Consider the following 24,400-nt stretch of genomic DNA (forward strand, 5'->3'; position numbering starts at 1 on the left):
TTCCTGGTCAAAATATCTATCTTCATTTCCCAATCTTCTTAATTTCTAGCCTGAGTGTCTCATCAGTCATGTTAGGATTTTCAGAAATTCCTAGTGAATAGAAAATGTTAGCCTCTAGGACCAAAGATGACCTAAGTTTTTGAAACACAAACCTATATCTTGCTTTTTCTCTTCAAAATGTAAGAGGTGATCATATATCTAGAAGAGCTGATACCACCACCTCTTCCTCTTCTCTATGTAAGTCTATCATTTATTCCAAGAGGCATTATGAATCAAACTCATGTTTTCAGTTTATTTACCAACATAGGAAGCTAACTTGGGGAATATATAAATGACTGTGCCTATATATTAACTGCTAAGAAAAGGATGATTTCTCAGCTAAAAATTCAATGCAACAAAGCAAGATATTTGAGGATCTCTTGAAAGCCTCATCACCTTTTGAAAGTTTGGAACTCTATAGATATGAAACTGTAAGGCCTTTAATTGAATGCTCTGGCAGAAACCCAAAGGTGAACAGCACATAAGGACTTCCTTTGCTCACACCAGCTCCCACTAAACCTCACAATCTTAAATTTCTCAGGAAACCTTTGTTCTAGATGAAATCAAACAGTGGCTGAAGTTTGCTGCTGTTCAATCAGATGTTTTACAGCAGGGGGTTAAATGTGACATCAAGGAGCAGAACAGGAGTAGCTAGGTGAGTGGAAGGGAAATTTAAGGTTAGCCTATTTAAATGAAAGGAATGCATTTTTCTGAGCCAAATAACAAAATTGGTCCAAAAACCATGCTTATAAAACTCAGTTTGGCAGCTGTAGTAATTTAGAATTTCCCTTTGAATTCAGAGCTGGTATGACATAGAAATCTGCAAAAGATTTAATAATTTACAAGAAATTAGACTTTTTTTAAAGATTTTTTTTTGGTAAAAATTACAAGTTTAAATATATTTCAAGATGCCCCTTTTATTATATGGGACACTTGTATCAACATGAAAAAGAATAGGCTCTTAATGTACTTGATCTACATTTATTTTACTCTCTCTGAGAATTTACTTACATGTATTTTCCTTAAATTTCAAAAGGTAGCAAAATAAAAATCTGTCTATGGTAGCCTACTTATATTGATGATGAATTGCGTTTACTTTTATTTCCCTTCAATAATCATAACACCTGAAATAGTTTCTGAACAAAAGAAAGTGCAAAAATTCTTAGATAAATATAGCTGTCTTAGCTTGCTCTATGAATTCAAATTTCATTTGGATACAGAAAAATGAAATGGTTGTTATTATGTGAACAATGGCAAAACTCTGTACTTCAGTCCTTTTGGGCAGCATAGTCTGCTTTTAGTCATAATATAAATCACATATTTACTGTGTCCACCAAAAGATACTTAAGACAACTTGACTATATTGCAAAACATATTGCTGAGGGGAAAAAAAAAAAAACCGAAAAATAATTACCTTTATAATAACCTTTACCCCAATCCAATTCACTTTTTGCTTATCTGCAATATATATATCTTTATTTCTGTTAGCGAAGGTGATTATAGTCCTTTGATACTCAGCATAAGTAATATAAAGCGTAAGTAATGCATAAAGGAGTCTAATATTTTGTGATTATTTAATAATGATTGGTCTTTTTTGTTGACTGTTATGAAACTAAAAAAATGCAAATACGTTGTACTTGATTAATTATTAATACTATATTGAGTAGAATTACTAAAACTTTTAGTATTTTGAGCATCATATATAAAACCTTACATTTCCCTTCAAATGTAAAACTTTCTCCCTTTAAGCGTGAAAAACAAGGACCAAAATCAGGAGAAAATAAATAATGAAAAATTATTGAAATATACTAGATTTATGGAACTTTATATGCAAAATAAAATTGCAATTAGATACAAGATACATTTGCTATTTTCCTATTTTTATAAGTGGTTAAGAAAAATAAAACAACCAAATCCACTGTAACAATTTTAATCCTATCATCAGTTAGGTATTAGCTTACAAAGTAGTAGAATATTGATTGACAACTCGAATAATACATTTGCTATGAATACAGAATAACACTATGTTCTACAGACACAAATAATAACTAACCTTCTTTCTCTGGTGTCGTGGTTTAAGCTCAGCCGTAAATCAGACCATGCAGTCTCTGTCACTCACCCCTTTCCACCCATTCTGCTCCCAGAGGGATGGGGAGGAGAACTGAAAGATTGAGATGGGAACAGTCCAGTAAGTAAGGTATAACACAAATCACTGCTGCTACCACCAATAATAATATTGATAAGGGAAATAACAAGGGAAAAGAACACAACCACTCACCACCCATCGACTGATACCCAGTCCAACTGAGCAGTGGTCTAGTCCTTCCAGGTAACTGCCCCCAGTTTATATACTGGGCATGACGTGCTGTGGTATGGAATACCTCTTTGGCTAGCTCAGGTCAGATGTCCTGCCTCTGCTTCCTCCCGGCTTCCCCTCCTCTCTGGCAGAGCATAAGACTCACAAAGTCCTTGGTCAGAGTAAACATGACTTAGCAACAACTAAAAACATTGATGTTATCAGTGCTGTTCTCAGGCCGAAAGTCAAAAACACAGCATCACACAAGCTATTAAGGAGGAGAAAAATGACTGCTACTGTTCAACCCTAGACATCTGGTTACTATTTTTAATACCTGATGTGCTATTTTTATGTTGTTCTTAGTGCAGAATACAAATTATCTGTATTTTAAGTTCCTGATTCTGAAACATATATGCCTGATTATGTTGGCTATGGTGCAAATTAGACTTCTTGGCTTGGAATAAGACCAAACATGGGAAAACAGGCAGGTGAAGCATAGTTCATTCCCTTATCTTTTTTGTACATTACTGTTTGTATCTTTGACACTCCAACATGCTGTTTTCAGCTATTGTGGTTGCACCATTCACAAGACAATTTTGTATATTTGAAGTTTTGTCAGTTTGGGGAAAAAAATGTATCCTTTCCTGAAACAGACACCTGTTTTGATAAAACAAAATGTGACTTGTGTCTTTGCATTCTTCTGGTGTTCTGAATATGCCTGTCTCTTATTCAGGCTAAGCTATCAAAGCATAAGTGCTGACCAGTGTTGTTTCAGATGTTCTCATTCAACGGACTTTGTTGGCATTTTACTGTAGGTTGTAAATGTATCAAAAAGAATTAACTTAGTTGTCTTGTAAAATGCTTTTGTGTCATTTGATGCTACATAGTATGATGTGAGTTGTCTCTTACAGCATCTACGAGACAGTAGATGACTGTCAATATGACTAGTTACAGCTACAGCTTTTTGCTTTCTTTTTTTTTTTCTCTATCTTCTGTTGCTGTAAATCCTAGAACAAAGTTAATACTTTTGTAGGTTAACTTAAATGTGGGAGGATTTTCCAGTCTTCTCTAATCATTAACCTGTTAGTGTCAGGTTGAAATTATGGACTGGTGTACTCCAGAAAATGGAGCTGATCAAGCTTACTCACATTCTAGTTGCATGCAGCTTTACTGGAAGCCTGTGCATACCTTTCTATTGTTCCAAGAAGAGGCTATTTCCTAGTGTGAAAAGCAATGTGAGAAGACTATGTTTCAGCCTGTTACAGTTGCATATCAGTACACGCAGCTAAGATGTACCCTTACTACTCATAGTGTTAGAAAGAAACTAGTTTTGAACAGTTTCGGCTTCTATATATAATGAGAAAACAAATCAAAGTAATTGTGTAGTTTCCCATACATTAGGAGCAGGAAGCTCTGGGTGGGGAGAGGGGGAGAGAGTGGGTGGAAAAGGTAGGAATGTTTGACCCTTTCTAGAATACTTGGGTAAAGAGTGTTACTCTTAGAGAGGTGGCTGAGATGTACAGAGAAACAGCAAATCAAGTGTCATAAAGAAGCTCCATAGAGAAAGGTCATTAATTATTTCTCTTAAAAGGCTGTATGGAGACCTCATAGCAGCCTGCCAGTATCGGAAGGGGGTCTACAAGGATGCCAAAGAGGGACTCTTCATTAGGGACTGCAGTGATAGGACAAGGGGTAGCGGGTTCAAACTTAAACAGGGGAAGTTCAGGTTGGATATAAGGAAGAAGTTCTTTACTGTGAGGGTGGTGAGGCACTGGAACAGGTTGCCCAAAGAAGTGGTAAATGCTCCATCCCTGGCAGTGTTCAAGGCCAGGTTGGACAGAGCTGTGGGCAACATGGTCTAGTATGAGGTGTCCCTGCCCATGGCAGGGGGCTTGGAACTAGATGATCTTAAGGTCCTTTCCAACCCTAACCATACTATGATTCTATGAATACAGAGAATGAGAGGTACTCTGTGAAATTATTATGCAACATAATCAAAACAAAAAAATCCTATTTTAGGATGGCCTGTGTACAATTCATTGTTGAGGGATATTTTGTGTGCAAGAAATTGTGAATGCGATCAATAAGTAAAGAAAAGTCTGTTAACAGCTATTTTCACAATAATGAGGCTATACCCTTCCATCCCTGATGTACTGCCTATTTTGTTCTTATTGTGGATGTGGCAGCAGCCCACTGAGAGACACACACTGCCATTAACTGGACAGCTGACATAACCTCTGGTACATCTGTCCTCATGCGATGAGGCATTGTGCTGCAGACAGCTTTCAGTGCACAGACAGGATCACCCTTTTTGATATTCTAACTATGATTTCAGGCTTTTTCCAGTTGCTTTTGCTCTTACTGAACCAGGTTTATTGTTGTCAAGTGTTGTTAGCCTTCTGCCTGGATTTGACTGTGTGCTTGCTTCCTTGTTCAGGGCCTTATTTTCAGTGCATGCCAACATTCAGTAGGAGTTTGAAAATGTGTGTTTGAGCAGTTACATATCTTCCATTAAAATCTGGTGTTGAAGCAGCTCTGAATTTATCTAGGACTTCTATGTTTATTTCACCTTCAATTCCCACTTGTGATCACTTTCATTTTTCTGTTACTGCTTTTGATCTATTGCTTCGTAACAATTTTCACACGAAGATGTAGTCATGGACTTCCACTCCTTTGAGCAACAGCTTCAATTTCAACTTTCAGTTTCACATTCTTCATCTTCCTTCTACCCTTCTCCTTTGCACTTTTCTAATAATCGGCTGAGATGACTATTCAGGGATTTTTCTTCCTTTTTTGTTTTTTTCTGGCCTGTAAAGTTTACCATATGTTTCTGTTGCTTCCTACTCTTCCAACCATTTCTGCAGTGAAAAACTTGGGATTCTATTTAACACATGGATATCCAGCCATATTTGCTGCAGCTTGGTAGTTGTCTTTCTGGCCACTAACTATTTTTCTTCATCCGTGATCTGAGTGTTGGTGTCTTTCATCCCTGACACTTGTTTGCACGCTGCACACTACTTTTTGATTTTCACATTGTTCTTTCTATTGATTTCTTATCTGTTTATAGTCATCATTCTCAGTTTTATTTTCACTGTGGCGATGTGAAGCCTCTGATTGCTGGCAGACCCATAGTTTGCTGTGAAGTTGCCTCTGGAGCAATTGTTTGTTTATTGACTACTAATAATATTGGAAAGGAACTGTTACCACCATTTTTTAATCCTTCATTGATCATAGAATCACAGAATGGCTTGAGTTGGAAGGAATTTGTAAAGATCACCCAATCCAACCTCAATGACATTGGCAGCAACATCTTACACTAGATGCAAAGTGGCTCAAAGCTTGTCATACCAGACCTTGAACACCTTCAATGATGGGGCATCCACAACTTCTCTGTGCAAGTTTTTCCAATGTCTCACAACCAACATTGTAAGAAATTCTTCCTTATATCTAATCTAAATTTATCCTCTTTCAATTTAAAACTGTTGTCCCTTGTCCTACCACTATAGACCTTTGTGAAGTTTTACTCCATTTTTCTTATAAAGCCCCTTTAAGTATAGAAAGGCTGCAATAAGATCTCACCAGAACCTTTAAATTTATCCTCTTTCAATTTAAAACTGTTGTCCCTTGTCCTACCACTATAGACCTTTGTGAAGTTTTACTCCATTTTTCTTATAAAGCCCCTTTAAGTATAGAAAGGCTGCAATAAGATCTCACCAGAACCTTCTCTTATCTGGGCTGATAAAACCCTCATCTCTCTCAGCCTTTCCCCATAGAAGAGGTGTTCCAGCCCTCTGATCATTTTTGTGGCCCTCATCTGGAACAACTCAAGTAGGTCCACATCTTTCTTATGGTGGGAGCCCCAGAACTGGTTGCATACTGCCAGGTGGGATTTAACAAGACTAGAGCAGAGGGGGAGAGTTGCTTCTCTCAACCTGCTGGCCATGCTATTTTTATGCAGCCCAGGGTATAACCTAGATATCTCTGTAGAGTTGCTGTGTTACTGATATTTAACTCCCGGGTCATATTAGAATTTGTCCTGGCACAATGCAACGTGCAGAGATGGTTACAACGTGTCTGGGAGCTGGGTGCCAGAGGATACTGATATCAGGCCAAATTATGTGGATTACTTCATGTCTGAACTGTTGAAATATCAATGTCTTTTGTTATGACAGTTCTAATACTTGCACTTGACCTAGGCTCCTTCACCATGTCGTGTCCTCATGACCAGAAAACTGCCTTGGAGGGTTATAGTGGGCCAGGGACCAAAGTTGACATATTTTATGTCCATGCTTCATTCAAAACTTTTGTAGACCCTAGTCTGGATAATTCATGCTCAGGTTTCTTCACCAGTCCACAATCTAGTTGAGAAACAATGTACATGGTGAATGGACAATGAGGGAATTGGGACACTTGTGGAAAAGAGAGAAAAACAATGGTAAGACTTTGTGGTTGGTGCTGAATATTGTGTTGATAGTGAAGGTTATTCAGTATCGACAGTATGAAGTAAAATACAGGGAACTTACGTCTTGAAAATGTATGTGGTGCAGTGCAGTATATCTGAAAGGCAAAAAGTAATGTGATTTTTTTTTTCTTTTTTTTATTTCTTTTAAAGTAATTTCTAAACATCAGTATTGTCATTTTTGACAAGTGGATTTCAAAGCACAGAGAACAGTTTAAAAACAAAGAAATCATGCAAGATACCAGGAAAGTATTTCAAATATTTCATGGGTTTTGTTCAGTTGCATTTTTTGGGTGCCTGTAGCCACCTGAACAGAAATGAAGTTAATTTTGAGACTGAAAAATATTTTCAGGCTTAAAGGGTTGGGTTTTTTCCTTCCATTTTTCTGGGTTTGTGTTTTTGGATTGAGTTGTTTTTTTGTTCATTGGGGGGGGGGGGGGGGGCGTTTGTTTTTTTTTTAACTTCACATTTACAATCTAAGTTGCTTTTGTAAATAAATTCATTCTGCCATAATCTTGTGAAATTGTAATTACTAGATGAATGTTTCACATGTGGGCAGGATATAATGTTTTATAAAGCCAGATTCTCAAAAATTTTTAGGTGCTAACTATATACTGCTTGCACAATAATTCTCCCAATGTTAATATTACTGATTGAAGACATGATGTTTCTCTTGATGTTTTGTGGCCTTAATACAGTAAAGCACTGACTCTTGGAATATGTAAACATTTATTAATATTATGCTTGTCAGCTGTCCCACTGACATCAGTGAAAAGTCTGAAATGGGATAGAAATGTGGTTCTTTCCTGTACTGTGTAGAAATGCTTGAAAAAACATCATAAATAAGCATAAGGGTTCACAAGCTTATAGTGAAGTGTGATAAAGTGCTTTATTGAACTAGAACTAGTGTTTTTATCATCTTGTAAAACCAAACACTGTAAACCACCAAATATTTGACACACATTTTTTTGTATTTGATGTGTATAACCTTAAGATCACTTGGACACCTGTGTGAAAGGACTTTGTTTCAACTTTTGAAGTCTTGAGACATTAACTTCTAAAGCATTTTTGGTTAGACACAAAAGGAACGGACTGATGGGCTTTGAATATAGGCAGTAGAATACCCAGCTTTTCTATGTATATTATTAAAATGTGGTGGTGACCTAATATTGATAGCCTTTCTAGTAGCTGAGGGTCTGTCTCCACTTATATTTGCTTACTTTTCTTGATGAAATGTTTTGAGACATTTTATTTTATTTATGCATGGCATTAAAATATAGGAGTAGTTTTCTTCAGAAAAATGTAGTGAAATCCTTCATCTGCTTTCAATAAGTTACAACAAAAGGCTTTGATCACAAAGTGTTCTGTCAGTTATTTGTACTATTACCTGTGTGGTTGTTCTTTCCTCTTCACACCAATCACATTGTTAGTTGACAGAAACAATTATAACAAACCTAGTCCAAATTGGCATGCTCCAACTACTAATAAAACAGTTGACACTTTCTGTGATAAACCTGAGAGTTTGTCTGCCTATATTACTAAGTAATTACATTAGAACTAATAACACTGTTTCCTCAACATTCAGAAATCTTCAGAATTTTTAATACCTCACAGTGGAAATTAAAATTTTATTTTGCTAACCTTCAGCGGGGAAATAGCTAGTGACAACAAATAGCATTATTGTAAAAATGGAACATTTATACAGAACAGTATTACTCATTGTAATGCCTCTATTAACACTTGTCATAACATTCCTTCACCCTTCAAAAAACCATTTTTTGTAAGATCTTAAGGGAACAATCCTTTTGTGTATTTGAGTACATTTTGCTTTTCATACCTTTTGCTACCTTTATAGACTTCATTGAGACTGGATCTCTAGAGCTCTGAAAGCTGGAGAAATTGGGAACTATTTATTCTCATTCAAATAATATATGAAATGTGAAATGAGCTTCATGGTAGATGAGTTCCCTGGAGGTTGTTTAATAATAGCTTATAAAGTTTGCAGAATTTCAGCTAGCAAATTAATTTAAGTAGTCAATGTTTAGCCACAGCTGCAGAGAGACTAAGTTTTACACTACAACACTAACTCATAAATTGGTTCTATTTTCAGTTTTAAATCTATATTTACACCCCTGTTACATTTTCTGAGTTACATACTGAGTTCATGCTATATGCCAAAGTGACAGATTCCCCAGGAAAGTACATGAATGAATAAATAAATAAAAATTGGTGGGGAGATTTTAAGTAATACTATGATAGTCATCATCATAGAAATAAGGAGGTTATTCTGAATCACATTAATGCTGCAGAGCTGTGTCCTGCCTCTACTATCTTTGGATATATTTTATACCTTTAATAAAAGTATTCCATCTTAAGGTGAAGAAGTACAGACTCCTTCAGGGAAAGTTTGATGGAAAATGATACATAAGGATGGCTGGGGAGATAGGCACAGGTAGCAAAGCCCCTCGGCGAAGTAGTAATCATCTGTCAGAGCACAGCACAATCCCACAGAAAAATAATGTAGCTTTGAGGGGGCTTGGGTTTGTCTTAATAATAACTGTGTAAATTGACTTAACAAATTCCCTGCCTATTTTCTGAATTTTAGGTTACTTATGAGTAAGTAACTATGAGTAATTTAATTATTCATGCTTCAAAAACAGAGTCAAAATTTTACTTAAACAACTGTGTCTTTGCCAGTCAAAATTACACTGAAAAGAATTCTTTCTTTTTTTTTTTTTTGCATAGCATTTCAAAGTAAGAGTTGTGTTCATTTGTTCTGTTTCAAACATTTTTTATGCTATTGGTAGAAATGCTGTACATTGCCCCCCTTTAAACCTCAACAGGAAATAAAAGACTAGAATAATAGTGTAAATATTTGTGGATATTCTGAGGGGAAAAATAGAATCCCATATTGAAATGAGAGTAGTAAGTAGCAATGCTTACATTTACTGTTCTCATTCACATTATATACATTTTATGCTACGACAACCCATCTTCAGCATACCCATACTAAGGGACATATATCCATCTTCTTAGATACTCATTTGCCTAATGGACATAATTTATGAATAAATCAATTTTATTTACTTTGCTTCTTGTATTGAGTGTAGAAATCTCGCAGAAAATAACCTTGCATTCCAGTCACTCCTCAGAGATCAGAAGGGCTGGGGATAGAAACGTATATATTTTTTTAAACTACATTTGATGCAAAGATGTTTCCAAAATATCAATAAAATTTCATCAAAAGAACTGAGACACCCATCTACACAGAAGCAGCTTGCATGTTTGAGTTCAGAGCAGTATTTCATTACTTCGATAAAGTAAGATTTCTTCGCAAATATAATCACAAGTAAGTAAACTACGACAAAAGAATGTTAGAACTAACAGAACCATGAAGTGGTATTATAGTATTTTTGCCACCATTTATACTTCATTCCTTTGAAGGAATTGTCTGTTGAGCTGAGGAACAAATGATGAAAAATATACTTGAAATTTTATGCAACATTCCAGAATAAGGTGGAAGCTTTAATATGTGTCCCTGTGTCTAAGATGTAGCATAAGCATTTATAAAATGAAAAGAGACAAAGAAATAACTTTAACATTTGAACTCCATTGAATCAGCAAAACCATTTCTTATTTTTTTAATGTATTGCTTGAGAAAGCCCTATAATTTTATGAATAGGATTTATAAATTAAAAGAAAATTCTTACTGTTTCCTTAATCATCCGCTTGATTTTTTTAATCATTCAGCAAGAGTCAGAAGAAAAAAGGCTTATTCAGTCATCCAGAGAATATTTCTCAAATGTTAACCTCTCCTATTCCTTGACAATAGACAATAACAAGAAAGTAGGTGTATACAGTATTGGAAGCTCTAATGAAATAGTAGACCGGTTTTCTTTAAAAAGTTCCATAACACATCTCTAACCTGCTTAATTGTTTTCATCACAGTGGGATTTGTATAAGGGTATATAATTTATTCACATGAATCTTATTATAATTAATCATGAATAATGGTATTACAATAAGTACCAAAAGAGCTAATCATAATATGTCACTTATGATAATGTCTTGCCATCATTTTATATCACAATTATGTTTCAACTGCTTTACACGATTTTGAAGCCAACCATTCTGTTATGATTTGCTGTGATTAATGTGACCACCAGTGAAAGCTGATAATAATTAGTCTTTCATACTGTCATGAAATAGAACATATCCCCTAGAACATATTTAATCTCATTTTAAGTGTGAAATGTGTTCAGTGACTCAATCAATAGATATGAATGAAAAAGGTAAGTTTACTATACACTGAAAAATGGTTTTGTAATTCTTGTTTCCCTAGATCTTGGTGAAAGGTACCGTAGGAGATGGTTTCACAGGAGACATTGGCCTTGATGACATGTCTTTTCTAGGCTGTACTCTTTACAACGGTAAGAACAGTCTTACAATGAACATCTCCTAGCTGTGAGCTGTCATTTATAAATATTGCTGCTAGAAAAACCCCATCAAACTGTGACTCCTGCCTGACAAGAAAACCCTTGTTGCCCTGCTTTTCAGACCTTTGCCTCTAGGCAGCAACAGAAAATATTTTCTACTCTGCCCTTAAGGTCGAAAAAAGACCCTCAGTAAAAAGGGTGCACCTGCCAAGCACTTTGAGAGCTTGATTCCTAGAAGGAAAAGGAAACTTAACTGCATGTAAACAAACTGACCTTTCATTCAGCAATCCCAGTTTGATACAGCCTTTCACCTCCCCCCAACAATTCTTAACGTTTTAACTGTGCCTATTTGTCTCATGTTACAGCACACAAACAGTCCAGGTGATAGAGCAGCCTGTCCTCAGAAGTCATTGCTACCTACAGTTCTACAGAATTATAAAATATTATATCCCCAAACTTATGTTTAAGATGCTAGTGTCACTTCATCACAGGAGGGATTTTAAGAGGACTAATGTCAGTGCAACAGGCATTACAGTGTTGTATATGGCATGACAGTTGATGTACAGTCATAATAGGGTGTAGAACAGCACAAAATTTAGGACAGTGTCTGAATATTAGTATCCTAGCACTAACTCTAAAACATCCTAGTGCAGACACATTTTATTCTGATAGTCCAAAAACTTCACGTAGGTATAATTAGGTCTACTAGGAATACCAAATGTATATTGCATATTTCTTCTGCAGATAATTATCTCACATATTACCTAGTTTATACATTGTACAACATTTACTATAGTATTTTGAATGTGAAGTTTTTTGTAAATATTCAGTTAATGAACAAAGCCTTCTATTCAGGAAGGAAACATTGAAAGAACAAATCAGAAAATCCCTACATGTTTTCAAATGAGATATGAAAAAAAGTATTAAAAATAAGCGAGAAGAGAGTTGGAAAGTATAGAAGGTCAGAGTTTCAGAGTTCACAAACAAGAAAAAAACCCTCGTCTTGTGTGGAAAGATAAAAAAGTAGTGCTTATTGAGATCTGTGGACAAAGAAACAGTTTTTGTGTTCTGTATATTTAAAAACGCTTTTAGTACTGAAAGCGATTTTTGAGACACTTTAGGATCCTGCCTCTGTTTTACTTGTCCACACTACAAAAAAAAAAAAAAAAATCCCAATTAAAACAAAACAAAACAAAAAACCCACACCACCACCAACCCCCTCCCAAAAAAAAAAAAAAAAAAATACCCAACACACTATGGGAATAGTCTGTAAAAGAGCCAATAGCTATGGCATGTTGCACCATGTTTAACACAAGTTGAATAGGGGAAAAAAAAGCAGGTACCCCATGTCCCTGCACACTAGAATTAAGCATGAGCTGTTGTTCCACTTGTTCCACTTTAAATAACATCAGGGAGAGATGGGCTTGATATCTTGGTGGTAAAGTCCCTCAGAAGTAATATTAAAGATGTTGAAATATAAGAATACTGCTTTGATGCATCATTTGAATGCCTGCCCTAACCAAAGGCTATTCATTGAAGCTTACTCTGGATAAAATAATGTTTCACAAATTGTAGAAAATTAACTACTTCAAAAGAGAAAAAGGAGCATATTCTCCTTTCTTTTCAGGTGTCATGAAGGTTATGGTGCTTCAGTATTTCTTCTCCTATTCCAGTGAATTAGGAGCAAAGACTTTAATGTGGCATTTGTATTTAAAATTTTCTTAGCAATAAGGCCTTTGCTATTATTATGAGTTGTAGATACATTAATTATGTCATGCAATTTTTCCTTCAAAAGATTTCTTCCTCTAAGTCTTTTTGTTAAATCAGGATTATATGGAAGTACTTTTTATTTGATTGGAGTACAATTCATTTTATATCATACATATGCTTTCTATATTATGAAACATATATGGCTCCTGCTCATGGGTATTTATTAGTCTTAGTCCTCCAGGCCTTAGGGGAAAAAAATCCTTGTCATCTCAGACACGTTATACATTAAAAAGTGTTCACATGTACTTTTTAATTAACTTGGGAGTACCACTCAGGTGCATTGTGCACAACAGCTAATAATTCCATTAACAATTAAATTTGAAAAAGGAATTATATAGTGAAAATTCTTTTTATGGCAAATAATAGCAAGGGTTTTCAAGAAATGAGAGTAAGCCTGAAGAAAGTTACATATTAAAGAATAGGAGGAAAGGCAAAGACAATTGACTTGAAAGAAGTTGTAATAAGTTGAATGAAACATAAAGGAAATGGTGGAACAAGATGATGACCTCTAATAGACCTCTAATAATTTTTGTAATGAGAATTACCTTTTTTTTTTTTAAATGATGAAATTAGAAGGTATGAGGGTTACATAATAATTTCCACAGTCATTTGCTGTAAAGGATGTGTTTTTAAAAAAAGCCGTTATCATAAAAATAATGTTAGCCTTGGTTCACAGGGAAATTAAGTTGAAATTAAGTTTTCTGTGATTGTTCTGTCAGTCTCCCTGACATTGGCTTTTGAAAGGACTCACCAAATTTGAAAAACATTTAAGAGGTGTAAATGAGTTCCTGCAAGTGTCAAGGATTTTATGAATGGTGGTTGGCTAACGTGACAGCCCTAGTGCTTTCCACTGAGGAAATGTTCAATCAATTTCCTGCTGGGCAGCATTTAAATCATCCAGTTTGGCTGCCCAGGCATGTTTCTAGTAATGCTATACCCCTGACAATAGCTGGAAGTGGCAAGTGGAGAAATTATTACAAATCTAGAATGCCTTGGTCCCATCCCTCAAGATTTCGTTGTTTTATTTTTTCAAAGGAAACTTGCCAACAGTTTCTACAGCTACCCCAGGAACTTCAGTTCCTGCCACACTCCCCATGAACAACTGCACAGAGAAGGATTTTGTCTGTAGAACCTCAGGCCGCTGCATCCAGATGATCCAGAAGTGTGATTTTAGACCTGACTGTTCTGATAAGTCTGATGAATCAGCTTGTGGTAAGCGTACTAGATCTTTTGCTTTGCTACCTCATTAGTTTGCAGCTGTTAAACACATTGTTTTAACTGCTCTGTATTTACCTTTGCACTTTGGTATCAGCACCTAATGGCTATTTTTAATGTGATTTCCCTTAGAAGAAACAATAACAAATTTCTCTTAACATGAGAATCTGTGATGTTATGCTCTTTCTGCCTTCTAATGGGCTGATTCAGACTTGACATTCTTGTTCAACTTACTACTAAAATGGGGTGAGGGAACAATTGGCAATTCTACAATAATTGGTAGCTATACATGACAATTTTTCTAAGTAGGCATAGTTTCTCAACTTAAATGATCTATGACACACTCAAATTTTTCAAATGTTCACTAGTCCAGAAAGAAGGAGAGAATAACTTTACAATCTCATGTTTGGGTTGCGCGTTTGGGAGATATGGGTCCACGTCTTACCAGTTTAAATGACTATGGGTTTTGGGTGGGGTGTTTTCAACTTTGTTTGTTTGTTTGTTTGTTGGGGTATTTGCAGCAGCAGCAATGTTTGTGAAATTCAGCCTACTCCATGCAGAAGTGAGTTCCAGCCTGTAAAGCTCTGATAGTGGGATCAGAACACTGGAACTGGGACAATGGACAGGTGACCATGTGTTGCTCCAAGAGGTCTAAGACATTTGCTAATTGCTTCTCAGTTGCAGCAGTTCACACTACAGCACTTTAGAAGAAAGACAATGACTTTGTTTTGCCTTAAAGTGCAGTACTTGAAAATACTTCTGTTCTGAATTTAATTAATGAGGGGGGCAGACGTCTAGAAGGTGACCACTTCGCCTTCAGCAAGCTTAACTATTCTACCTGAAGATCAAACCTCTGCATTCATTACACATTGTGTAGGAAAATCAGTCATCTCTCACAGGGCTGAGGGCTCAATGAGGAAAAGTAACATTAGACTCCATCTATTTCTTATTTGTGAATAATTGGAAGAAACAAATCTGATACATAAGTATCACTGGGTAATTTCCTATAGTGTGAAACAAAAACCAACAACCATTCAAATTCTGCCTTGAAAAAATAAATGCAGAGCCCTTTGGATAGAATATCCTTGTGTGCATATGTCGTCCCTTCCCCAGAAATTTACGTTATTTTGCAAAACATCCTTTCCTTCTGAGACAAATAAATGCTGTTGTAGAATACACCTTTGCATATTTGGTCTGTCTGAAGTCTTCCCATTACCACAGCAATGATGGCAATTAATCACTTGAATGACAGTCTTGGAATTGGAGTTAAGTATGTCCTGACAGAAATATGTTCTCAGAGGCATTTGAGGCATAATGTTTGTAAAACCTGTTAAAAAAGGGGAATAAACAATATTACACCACTCATCATTCTCCGGAAACATCACAAATCTTTACACGGATAACTCATGAGATCACACTGGCTGTGTTACTCTTTATTACTGGAGATATACAAGTTATAAATCAAAACTTAGTCTACCATTTTTAGCCTCCAAGGATGCTGAAATCAAGCATATGCTCCTTAAAGCACTGTGTTTTCTTGATGTAGAAGTTACCTCAGATACTCCAGTATTTGAGCTTTGTGAGTTAAAATGAACTCTCCCTGCAGAATCTTCACAGTAGTTGCTTAGATTTGAGTATAGCAGTCTGTTTCAAAGTTCTGCAGAGTGACAAAACTCACCTTGGATCACCTAGATAAAGTTTCTGAAAAACATTCAGGAAGATGTATCAGAAGATAAATATTCATAGCAGAATTGGAAAATAAATGCTTTTAATGTTTTTCTCCCTCCCCCAATATTCTTACAAGGGGATACATTGTGAGGGAGGAACAGTAGTGGACTCAGTTTTCTTGTCCAGTTGCTCAGAAATCAAAAACTGAGGCACAGGCAGCTGCATATTTATTCAGTATGACAAAGTTCGGTATTTGCCATCAATACCAAATAGCTGCATTATTATGTGGGTTTTGAGTCCTGTGGGAACTGCTTGAATCATTGATTTGTTTTCTCTTAGAGTTTTGGTTATGGACTTTCTACACAATGTGCAGTAAGTTGCTAGTGTCATCAGTCCACGGTACTGAAGAAATAACCATGCAGCAGCTGGCAGATTCTTAGCTGATGAATTTTACATGCATTTCAGTGTATATCACAAGACAGATTATAACAGTGGCCTAAAAGCTGGTTAGAAAACATGTGAAGCTAGATACTGAGGTGCAAAAGAATCGGTATATTCCCAATATTAGAATTCTAATAGAAAAGAACATAGAAAATATATTTAATAATTTATCTATGGAGGAGAAGCTCTGTTTTACTACTGTGTAAGTATTCATGAATACTATAAATTGAATCATTTTTATTGCCATTTTCTAAAAACCATTAATGATTTAATTTTTCTTATAAACATGAAGTATTCTCTGTTCATATCTAAAGTTATGGAAGTCTGCAGCTTTGAAGGTAAAAAACAGTGTGGGTGGTATCAACCAACCCTAGAACAGACATCAGGAAGCAATTCCATCCATACCACAAACATATTCAAGTGGGAACTTGGAAGAGGGACAGATCTTTATCCTGGACAAGAAAAGCATTGCCCATTAATTGATCATACTACGTAAGTACAATTTTTCAGGTACCTAAATCATTCTTGGGATGTGTGAGTTTGGCCATATATGCATTTGCCAGGAGGGAAAACTGCTCAGTTCACAGTATTGAAGCAGTTTACTGATTTCTTAATGACATATATAATTAACTGACAATAAGTGAACTGGATATGCAGGATCAGTGGTATAAATACAAAAGATTAACCAAAATAGAAAATTTTCATAAACAGGTACAAATTTCTGAACACCTTTCTAAAAGTGATTGCCAAAAGTTTCAGTACCTCCCCGTCCACTGAAACACATGTGCACTTCCTCTCCCAGAGGACTTGTTGGGTATAATCATGTTATCCCTTATGGGAAAACAAGTTTGGAGATATGGATTCTCCAGCTTTAGGTATACACGTGCTGCTGCCTACAATCTGTTAATACATATGGCATGAGAAATCAACCCTCCTTGTAGCATCCCAAACTGTCAGCCCACCAGCTGGATGCAGGCTGTTTGAAGCATCCAGTGGGGACAGTGCTCTGCTCATCTATGCACTGATTGTGGCACCAGCAAGATTACCTCTGCCATGTCAAAACCATGGTTTGGCTGCTGCTGCTTTAACTCTATAATCTCTCCCTACTATTACAACATTTTATCCTACTTTCATACTTCTTTTCAAGATGATTTCTCCTTTGTTTAAAAGCTGTCTTTGCAATTCACTGGCTACTATTTAATTGAGTTGACGGTGGTCATCATTTTAATCAGTTTTGGGTGAATATATTCTCAGATGCTCTTTATTCATCCAGGCAGTGTATACGCACTTTTCCACTCCACTAGATATTGTTATCCTACAGTTTTGCCCAAGGGTGGGCAGTACAAATTACCCCAGCAGTGGACCTTGTTAATTCTGCTGTCATTTAATAATCAGCTAATGCAGTTCAAAATGATGGTAGTTAGTGTTAAATTCAATTTAGTTGATATTTTGCCATTTTTCTGATAAATTATATCACTTCATAGCAAAATGAAAAATATTTGTTCTCTCAGCAAAGATTTCTAAATTAATTTTGGATTCCAGGTAGATTGTTTATGATAATTATTAACTCCACCCAAAGACATTTCCTTTGATTTGCCTCAGGGAGATTTTTTCTATGGAGATTTAGCTTTACCAGGTTTTTGGTGGTGTTTGTTTTCTGGGGTGTTTTTTGTTTTCTGTTTTTTTTATTTTTCTTCAAGTGAGAAATGCGATTAATAAAAAAGCATTAATGCAATTTATATTCCAGTTAAAAATAAGTTAAGATTTATTGAAACAAAATCTTTACAGGTGACTAGCAAATGTGACTAGCACAAACAGTGTTGTGTCATACAACATCAATTCACCTGATAAGGAAACTTCTGAACAGAAAAATACTTTCCTAGTTCTAGTGACAGATGTTCACTTTCTGTGACATTAGTCCACAGAGTGCAAAAATGGACTTTAAATTAAAACATCTCCAACAGTCTTTGCTATGTTGTTACTAGTTTAAAATGAGATTATATTGCATTTACTCATCATGTATTTCTATCACTGTAAAAGAATCAGCTGAATACATTGGTTTCACTAAGTGCTTCATTGAAATCACTGTATATTTTTACAAAAAAAAAAACAAAAAAAACAACCAACAAACCAAACCCCACCAAAAAATCCTCATTCAATAATAGTAAAAAAAGAACTAAAGTGTTACCTTATTCTTTCAGGGTGTCCATATTTTATATATAAAGGGCGTGCATTACATAAAAAAGATCAACTATTTATGATAAATTGGCTGTCAAGACTTTCCTTCATTGTTGTTTAATTGTTATGTGTTAGCCAACACCAGCGCTGTATGTGTACTTATTAAATCCTCTCACAGCCTTTCCACTTCGGATTTGCACTGCACAATGGTACCTGAAGTTTTATTACTTTTTTCAGCGTATTTTTAGAGTTTAATGCAGCTAACAGTACAACGAAAAGGACTGATGAAAAGAGAAAGTAAACGATCCATAGAGATTGCAGTTTTCAGGCAAAACTGAAATATATTGTTGTTGTAATGTTTCACATGAGATGCGATTCAGTAGTACTGTTTTTTCCATTCACTCTGTTTATTGGCTTACAGAAGAGAATGGGAGCACAGTGCTTCCAAATTTCAGCAGGAAATGCAGAGCAGCAGTTTTGTGGAATTAAACCCCTGCAACATTTTGGTTTTGTTTCTCATCCATTTTCCACAAATATCCATGGAGTTAAATTAGAGACACTGTAATCCTGTGAGTTTGCTTATTAAAATAAAACATGCAGGGTTATGTATGGAAACTTTAGCAACTGATATATTAATTAACAAAGCAATAGAACTACCTGTCCTGGGTTCAGCAGTAGCAGTCATTTTTCTCCTTCTTAGTAGCTGGTGCAGTGCTGTGGTTTTGACTTTCAGCCTGAGAACAGAGCTGATGACACTGATATTTTTAGTTATTGCTAAGTCATGTTTACTCTGACCAAGGACTTTGTGAGTCTCATGCTCTGCCAGAGAGGAGGGGAAGCCAGGAAGAAACAGAGACAGGACACCTGACCCAAACTAGCCAAAAAGCTATTCCATACCACAACACGTCATGCCCACTATATGTTAAACTGGGGGCAGTTACCTGGAAGGGTTAGATCACTGCTTGGGTCGAGCTGGGTATCAGTCGGCAGGTGGTGAGTGGTTGTGTTTTCTTCCTTTCTTATTTCCCTTATCATTATTATTACTGGTGGTAGCAGCAGTGGTTTGTGTTATACCTTAGTTACTGGGCTGTTCTTATCTCAACCTGTGGGAGATACAATCTTTTGATTCTCCTCCCCATCCCTCTGGGAGCCAGGGGAAGAAGGTGGGGAGTGAGCGAATGGCTGCATGGTTTCTGGGTTACTGGCTGGGCTTAAACCATAACAGTACCATATCCTCTTTTCCCCACACAAATTTCTTTAAAAACTAATCTCTAATTATTCATCATATAATCAGAATCTCTGCTTCACAGAGATAATCCCCAAACCAGCTTATATGTGCTTATAATATATGGAATAATATTTAAAGGACTGGCATACATTAATAAAAACTGTCTCTATTATTCCAACCAAAAGGATAAAAAAAAAAGATTCCGAGACAAAACACCTTCCTGAAGGTGCAAACCAAGCCCCATTGCAACACACCAAAAGAAATGCTCAATACACCAGTTCTGTGTCTGCTGTTTTATATGGATGACTGTCTGAAGAGTTTGACATATTTCACTTCTGTATATTTATGTTGGACTTTGTCTTACTCTGCTTAGGCTGTGCTGGAATTGCTTGAAGAAACTGAAATTAACGACAATGCTTTTAAGAGCCTTTTTGACATGAAAAGATATAAATGATACTCAAGATATTATAGTTGGTTACACATACATAGAAGTAAAAGAAATGTATGAGCTTTATATGATGCTTTTATACTCTGTAGATCTGTTCTCAGTAGTGTTACTTCGGACAAATGTGTGTGTATATCTATTGAGCTTGCTTGAGTACTTTATTCACAGTGAAGTGAAACACATAGCAGTGAGCCACATAGACTTCACAGCTGACTCTTAAAAAGATGCTTATAGTACTTTTAAAGACAATGGAAAATGAAAGGAAGGGGACACTTCAGTCTGGTAAAGAGGGTTATATTAGCATGTTACACTGTATCTATCACAGGCTCTGATGTGTATTATGCTTCTATATGTGCAATTCTTGAGTTGAAGAAGTGTATATTTCATCAAAAGAAAGACTTGAGGGCATTTAGAGAAATAGGGTAACAATAATGAACAAAAAATTAATTTTATTTATAGAATCATTAAACCACATACTTTAATTTCTGACACATGGAGTCTAATGATAAATATAACACACTTTGATTTAGTCAAGAATTCCTTCTTACACATGTAGTAATTTTCTTTGGAGCACCTTTCTAATATGGTGTCCAAATACAGGTCTTAGTATATGGCTAGTGCTTTAGTGCATCAATTGCCCTTATTTCTGTTCAGTTTGAGTTCAGTTTGAGTTAAAGCTTAATCCTGTATTTGCATGTCAAAGTTTAGGTGCTCAAGACAGAAAATTCTGTCTTAAGCTGTGCAGAGCTAGCTCTGTGGGCATCCATCAATTTACAAACTGTTGTCTTCAAACACAGCCAGGGGATGGTTTCTGCAGTAGGATATATCTCTATTCTATCCTTTCAGAAAGCAGACTTACAAAAAAATTTACGTATACTTTGTTATGGCATCACAATTTTTTGAGTCTGAGTTTAGTATGCATTAATGTTAAATGTTACTGGATGTGGCAGGTTACTATATAAAACTATAATGATAAAAGAATTTACTCTTTTTGGAATTATTACCATTTGAAATTAAATCTACCACATATTGCTATAAGTGAAGATCTACATTCCTGACCACTCTTTACAAAAATGCTGCAATTTCGGTTTTGGTTTGTTTGGTTGGTTTTTTTTCTGTTTCTGTTTGTTTTTTGATTGCTTGGTTTTGGTTGGTTTTTTTGGGTTTTGGTTGGTTTTTAGGTTGTTAAATGCCGATTTAGCTTATTGAGTATTTAAAACCTATTAATAGTTAAGTGGTTGGAAGTGTTCAGTCGAGAAAATCTTTGATACATAGTAGAACTAATTAGTTTTTTATTTTCCTGTAAGATTACTGAAAGTTATAACTTTTATGACATTTTAATTTTGCATACAGGTTATTTTTTCTGCAATATCATCTTCACAGATGCAATTATTTATTCAGGAAAGAACCCTGTTGAAGTCAATGAGTATGTTATTTGCAAATCCCTGCAAGATGGACTGTAAAATATCTGTTCATATGTTATGATCTGTAATAGACCATCCTATATTACCTACAGAAGGATAACTAGTCAAACTATTTCTGGTGTAGACACTAAATATCTAGCAAATACAGGTACTAAAGAAACAAGATAATTTTTTCCTCATTCTCCTTTTTCCTCCACATAAAACTTCTCATGCTTCCTGAAGAAGTGTGCTCTGTCACATTTCCTTCAGATTCACAACCATTATACATCTTGAGTAAAACCTTGGCTGCTGTCCACAGACTACCCTTTCCTTCCTATATAAAGTGGTGCTTCAGGCTGAAATAATGGGCATAATGGGCAGTGCATCAAGTAGCTCTTACCCAGAGCATAAAAGAAGTGATAATATTTTTTCTTCAATGAATGCTTGTATATTAAGGTGTCTTTCACTTCTGAATTTTAGAAACATTATTTTGTGACTTCTAGAGGCAGATGCAGGGCTGAGGGAACTGGGAAATGTTAAGAAATTGCTTTTTTTTATAGAAGTCTTATTACTTATAATTTCTGTAATATTTCTATATTGTTTTTACCCACCTTTCAGCAGTTTCTCACCTTAAAGCCCAATTTCAAGTAAATAGTGCTATGGGCACAGTGTGCACCTAGATTTCCTATTTTATGGTTAATATATTGACGTTACATTGGATTCTATGTGGGTACATACCAATATAAAGATTAAGCCTTCCTTGTGTCTTTGACAGGAATACTGAGACTAATAATAGTTTTTGGATGCTTTGTATTTCTATTGCAACCTTTGTTGCCAGTGCTGGAAAGTAAGAAAGGTTAGCATCTTTTACAGATTTTTAAAACATATATTTATGTTTATGCCTACTTAAGGTTTTTACCGCTACTTTCATATCATTTGGTTTCTGACATTGTAAACAAGAAATAATAGGAATCAACATAAAATGAAACTAGCATGATGGAAAGGTTAAAGTATCACAGTTTACAACCATCTTGTGTCAAATATGTAAGGCTTTAAAATACCAACACTATACATTGATGACATAGTACAAGAAAAAAAATGACACCAATATAAATATTTTCTCATAAATATGGTTGTTAGGAAAAAAGGAGAATTTAGCTCCTTCTTAGCTAATGAAACAATCTAGGAATTCTCTCAGAAGTCTTTTGATTAAATGTTTTTTAACTAGGAAATCCTAGCTAATCTAAAACTAAAAGATCTTACAAATATCCTAACTTTGCAAATATCTTAACTTTGGCAAAACTTTTTCAGCTATTCTTGGAGGAAATGTAATAGATGGAGAAGTAACTGATCCCCCCCAGCCACACTACCCTGATAAAGGATGCATAGGATATAATAAATGCAGACTAAAACCACTGTCTTGTCTAATACAAAGCATCAGTTTAAGCTTTGATGGACCCACATTTTCCTGGTATGTCTAGCGTCCCACAGTCCTTCCCCTTTGATCTAGAGAATTCTTCTTTTGGATGTCATCTAGTACCCTAATGGTTTTTGACCGCTGGTTTGGGGTTTCTCTCTGTACAGAAACCCATCTGGGCTGATAGCAGGTCACTGATTTATCAGGGCCTGGAGAGATGATGTTAGAGAACTGAAGAATAATGCTTAAATGTGTAATAGGTCCAATATGTCTATGGGGCTCTGATTTGCTATATGGAATCTGCACAGTGCTTATGGAAATATATCTTCAGGAAAAAATGGAAAGGAATATGGGAGCTGCTGAGTTTTGAATTTCAAATTTTAGTATGGTGTGAGATGTTTATCCCTTTAAGGAAACTGAAATTTCATTCTTTGGTTTGCATCTTTTTGTCATTATTGCTGAGACGTGGAAGGAAATCAGAATTCTTTAATGAACTGGAGCTGTTTGTTTCGTAACCAGATTTAGTTCTCACTCTAAATGAAAAACAAGAAGTCCACCTAAGTGCTTAATCAGTGATTCTGACACAATTTGTAGAAGATATATAGATGAATTAGCACTTTAAAAACTGAGAGATGTTCAACAAATAATTAAATCTGAGCTTGAACTCTGTATGGAAAAGTTTAATTTACTTTCAGACATTACAATAATAAACAATTACTACTGTCAAATGAGTAAAAAACTTTACTTGATAACAATACCAGATTAAAGCTGGGCCTAATTTTTTAGATAGGCCTCTAACTTTTTTCTTTCTAATACATCTAATATTTCACCTAAATGCTAACTTCCATTTAGTATATTCAGTTCCCTGTGTTCTGAACACTTTGAAGGCAGAAATAAAGTGGATTCTTTTATGAATGGCCATTCTTTGCTAGCTACATTTTAAATGATACTTGAAGTATTAAGCTATTAAGAAAGTCATGTATAGCAATGTACCTCATTTGCTTATGTTGAATTTCATATATCCATTAAATATTGTGAACTTCCCTCTGGAATTAATTAGGATTATTGCCCTGGTGCAGGAATGCCTCTTATGGGGAATGCTTGCAGTACCGAGGTAAAATTAATTATTTTTGAAGGGTAAACATGAAAATTTTAATGACACATATTGTAGCTGCCAACTGAAAGGTTTTCCATTGGAGAATTTCCCAAATAAGCCCTAAATCTTGGAGGTATTGGCAGGGGAGCTTGCATGTATTCTGCTGAATTGCATCACTTACATAAGATCTACATAGCCAGATTTATTCACTCTTATACATGTTGAACAGCACCTTATTTTATACTTGTTACTATCAACTTCTTCTGGCCTCATTAAAAAAAAAAAAGGTATGGGGAAAGTACTTTCATG

The 24,400-nt window shown here is 35.5% G+C and overlaps 1 protein-coding gene across 1 annotated transcript in view; it reads left to right on the forward strand.

Annotated features, from left to right (window-relative positions):
- MALRD1 (MAM and LDL receptor class A domain containing 1) overlaps positions 1 to 24,400 on the forward strand; it is a 247,062-nt gene that overhangs the window by 62,511 nt on the left and 160,151 nt on the right. The window contains exons 19-21 of the mRNA XM_057432747.1: positions 11,137 to 11,224; positions 14,036 to 14,212; positions 16,639 to 16,816. Of these exons, the coding sequence (XP_057288730.1) occupies positions 11,137 to 11,224; positions 14,036 to 14,212; positions 16,639 to 16,816 (443 nt within the window). The remainder of the gene's footprint in view (positions 1 to 11,136; positions 11,225 to 14,035; positions 14,213 to 16,638; positions 16,817 to 24,400) is intronic.

The sequence above is a fragment of the Pezoporus wallicus genome, unplaced genomic scaffold (assembly GCF_028554395.1).
Source record: "Pezoporus wallicus isolate ANWC-B61680 ecotype Strahan unplaced genomic scaffold, APGP_CSIRO_Pwel_v1 scaffold_2584, whole genome shotgun sequence".
In the NCBI taxonomy this organism is placed as follows: domain Eukaryota; kingdom Metazoa; phylum Chordata; class Aves; order Psittaciformes; family Psittacidae; genus Pezoporus; species Pezoporus wallicus.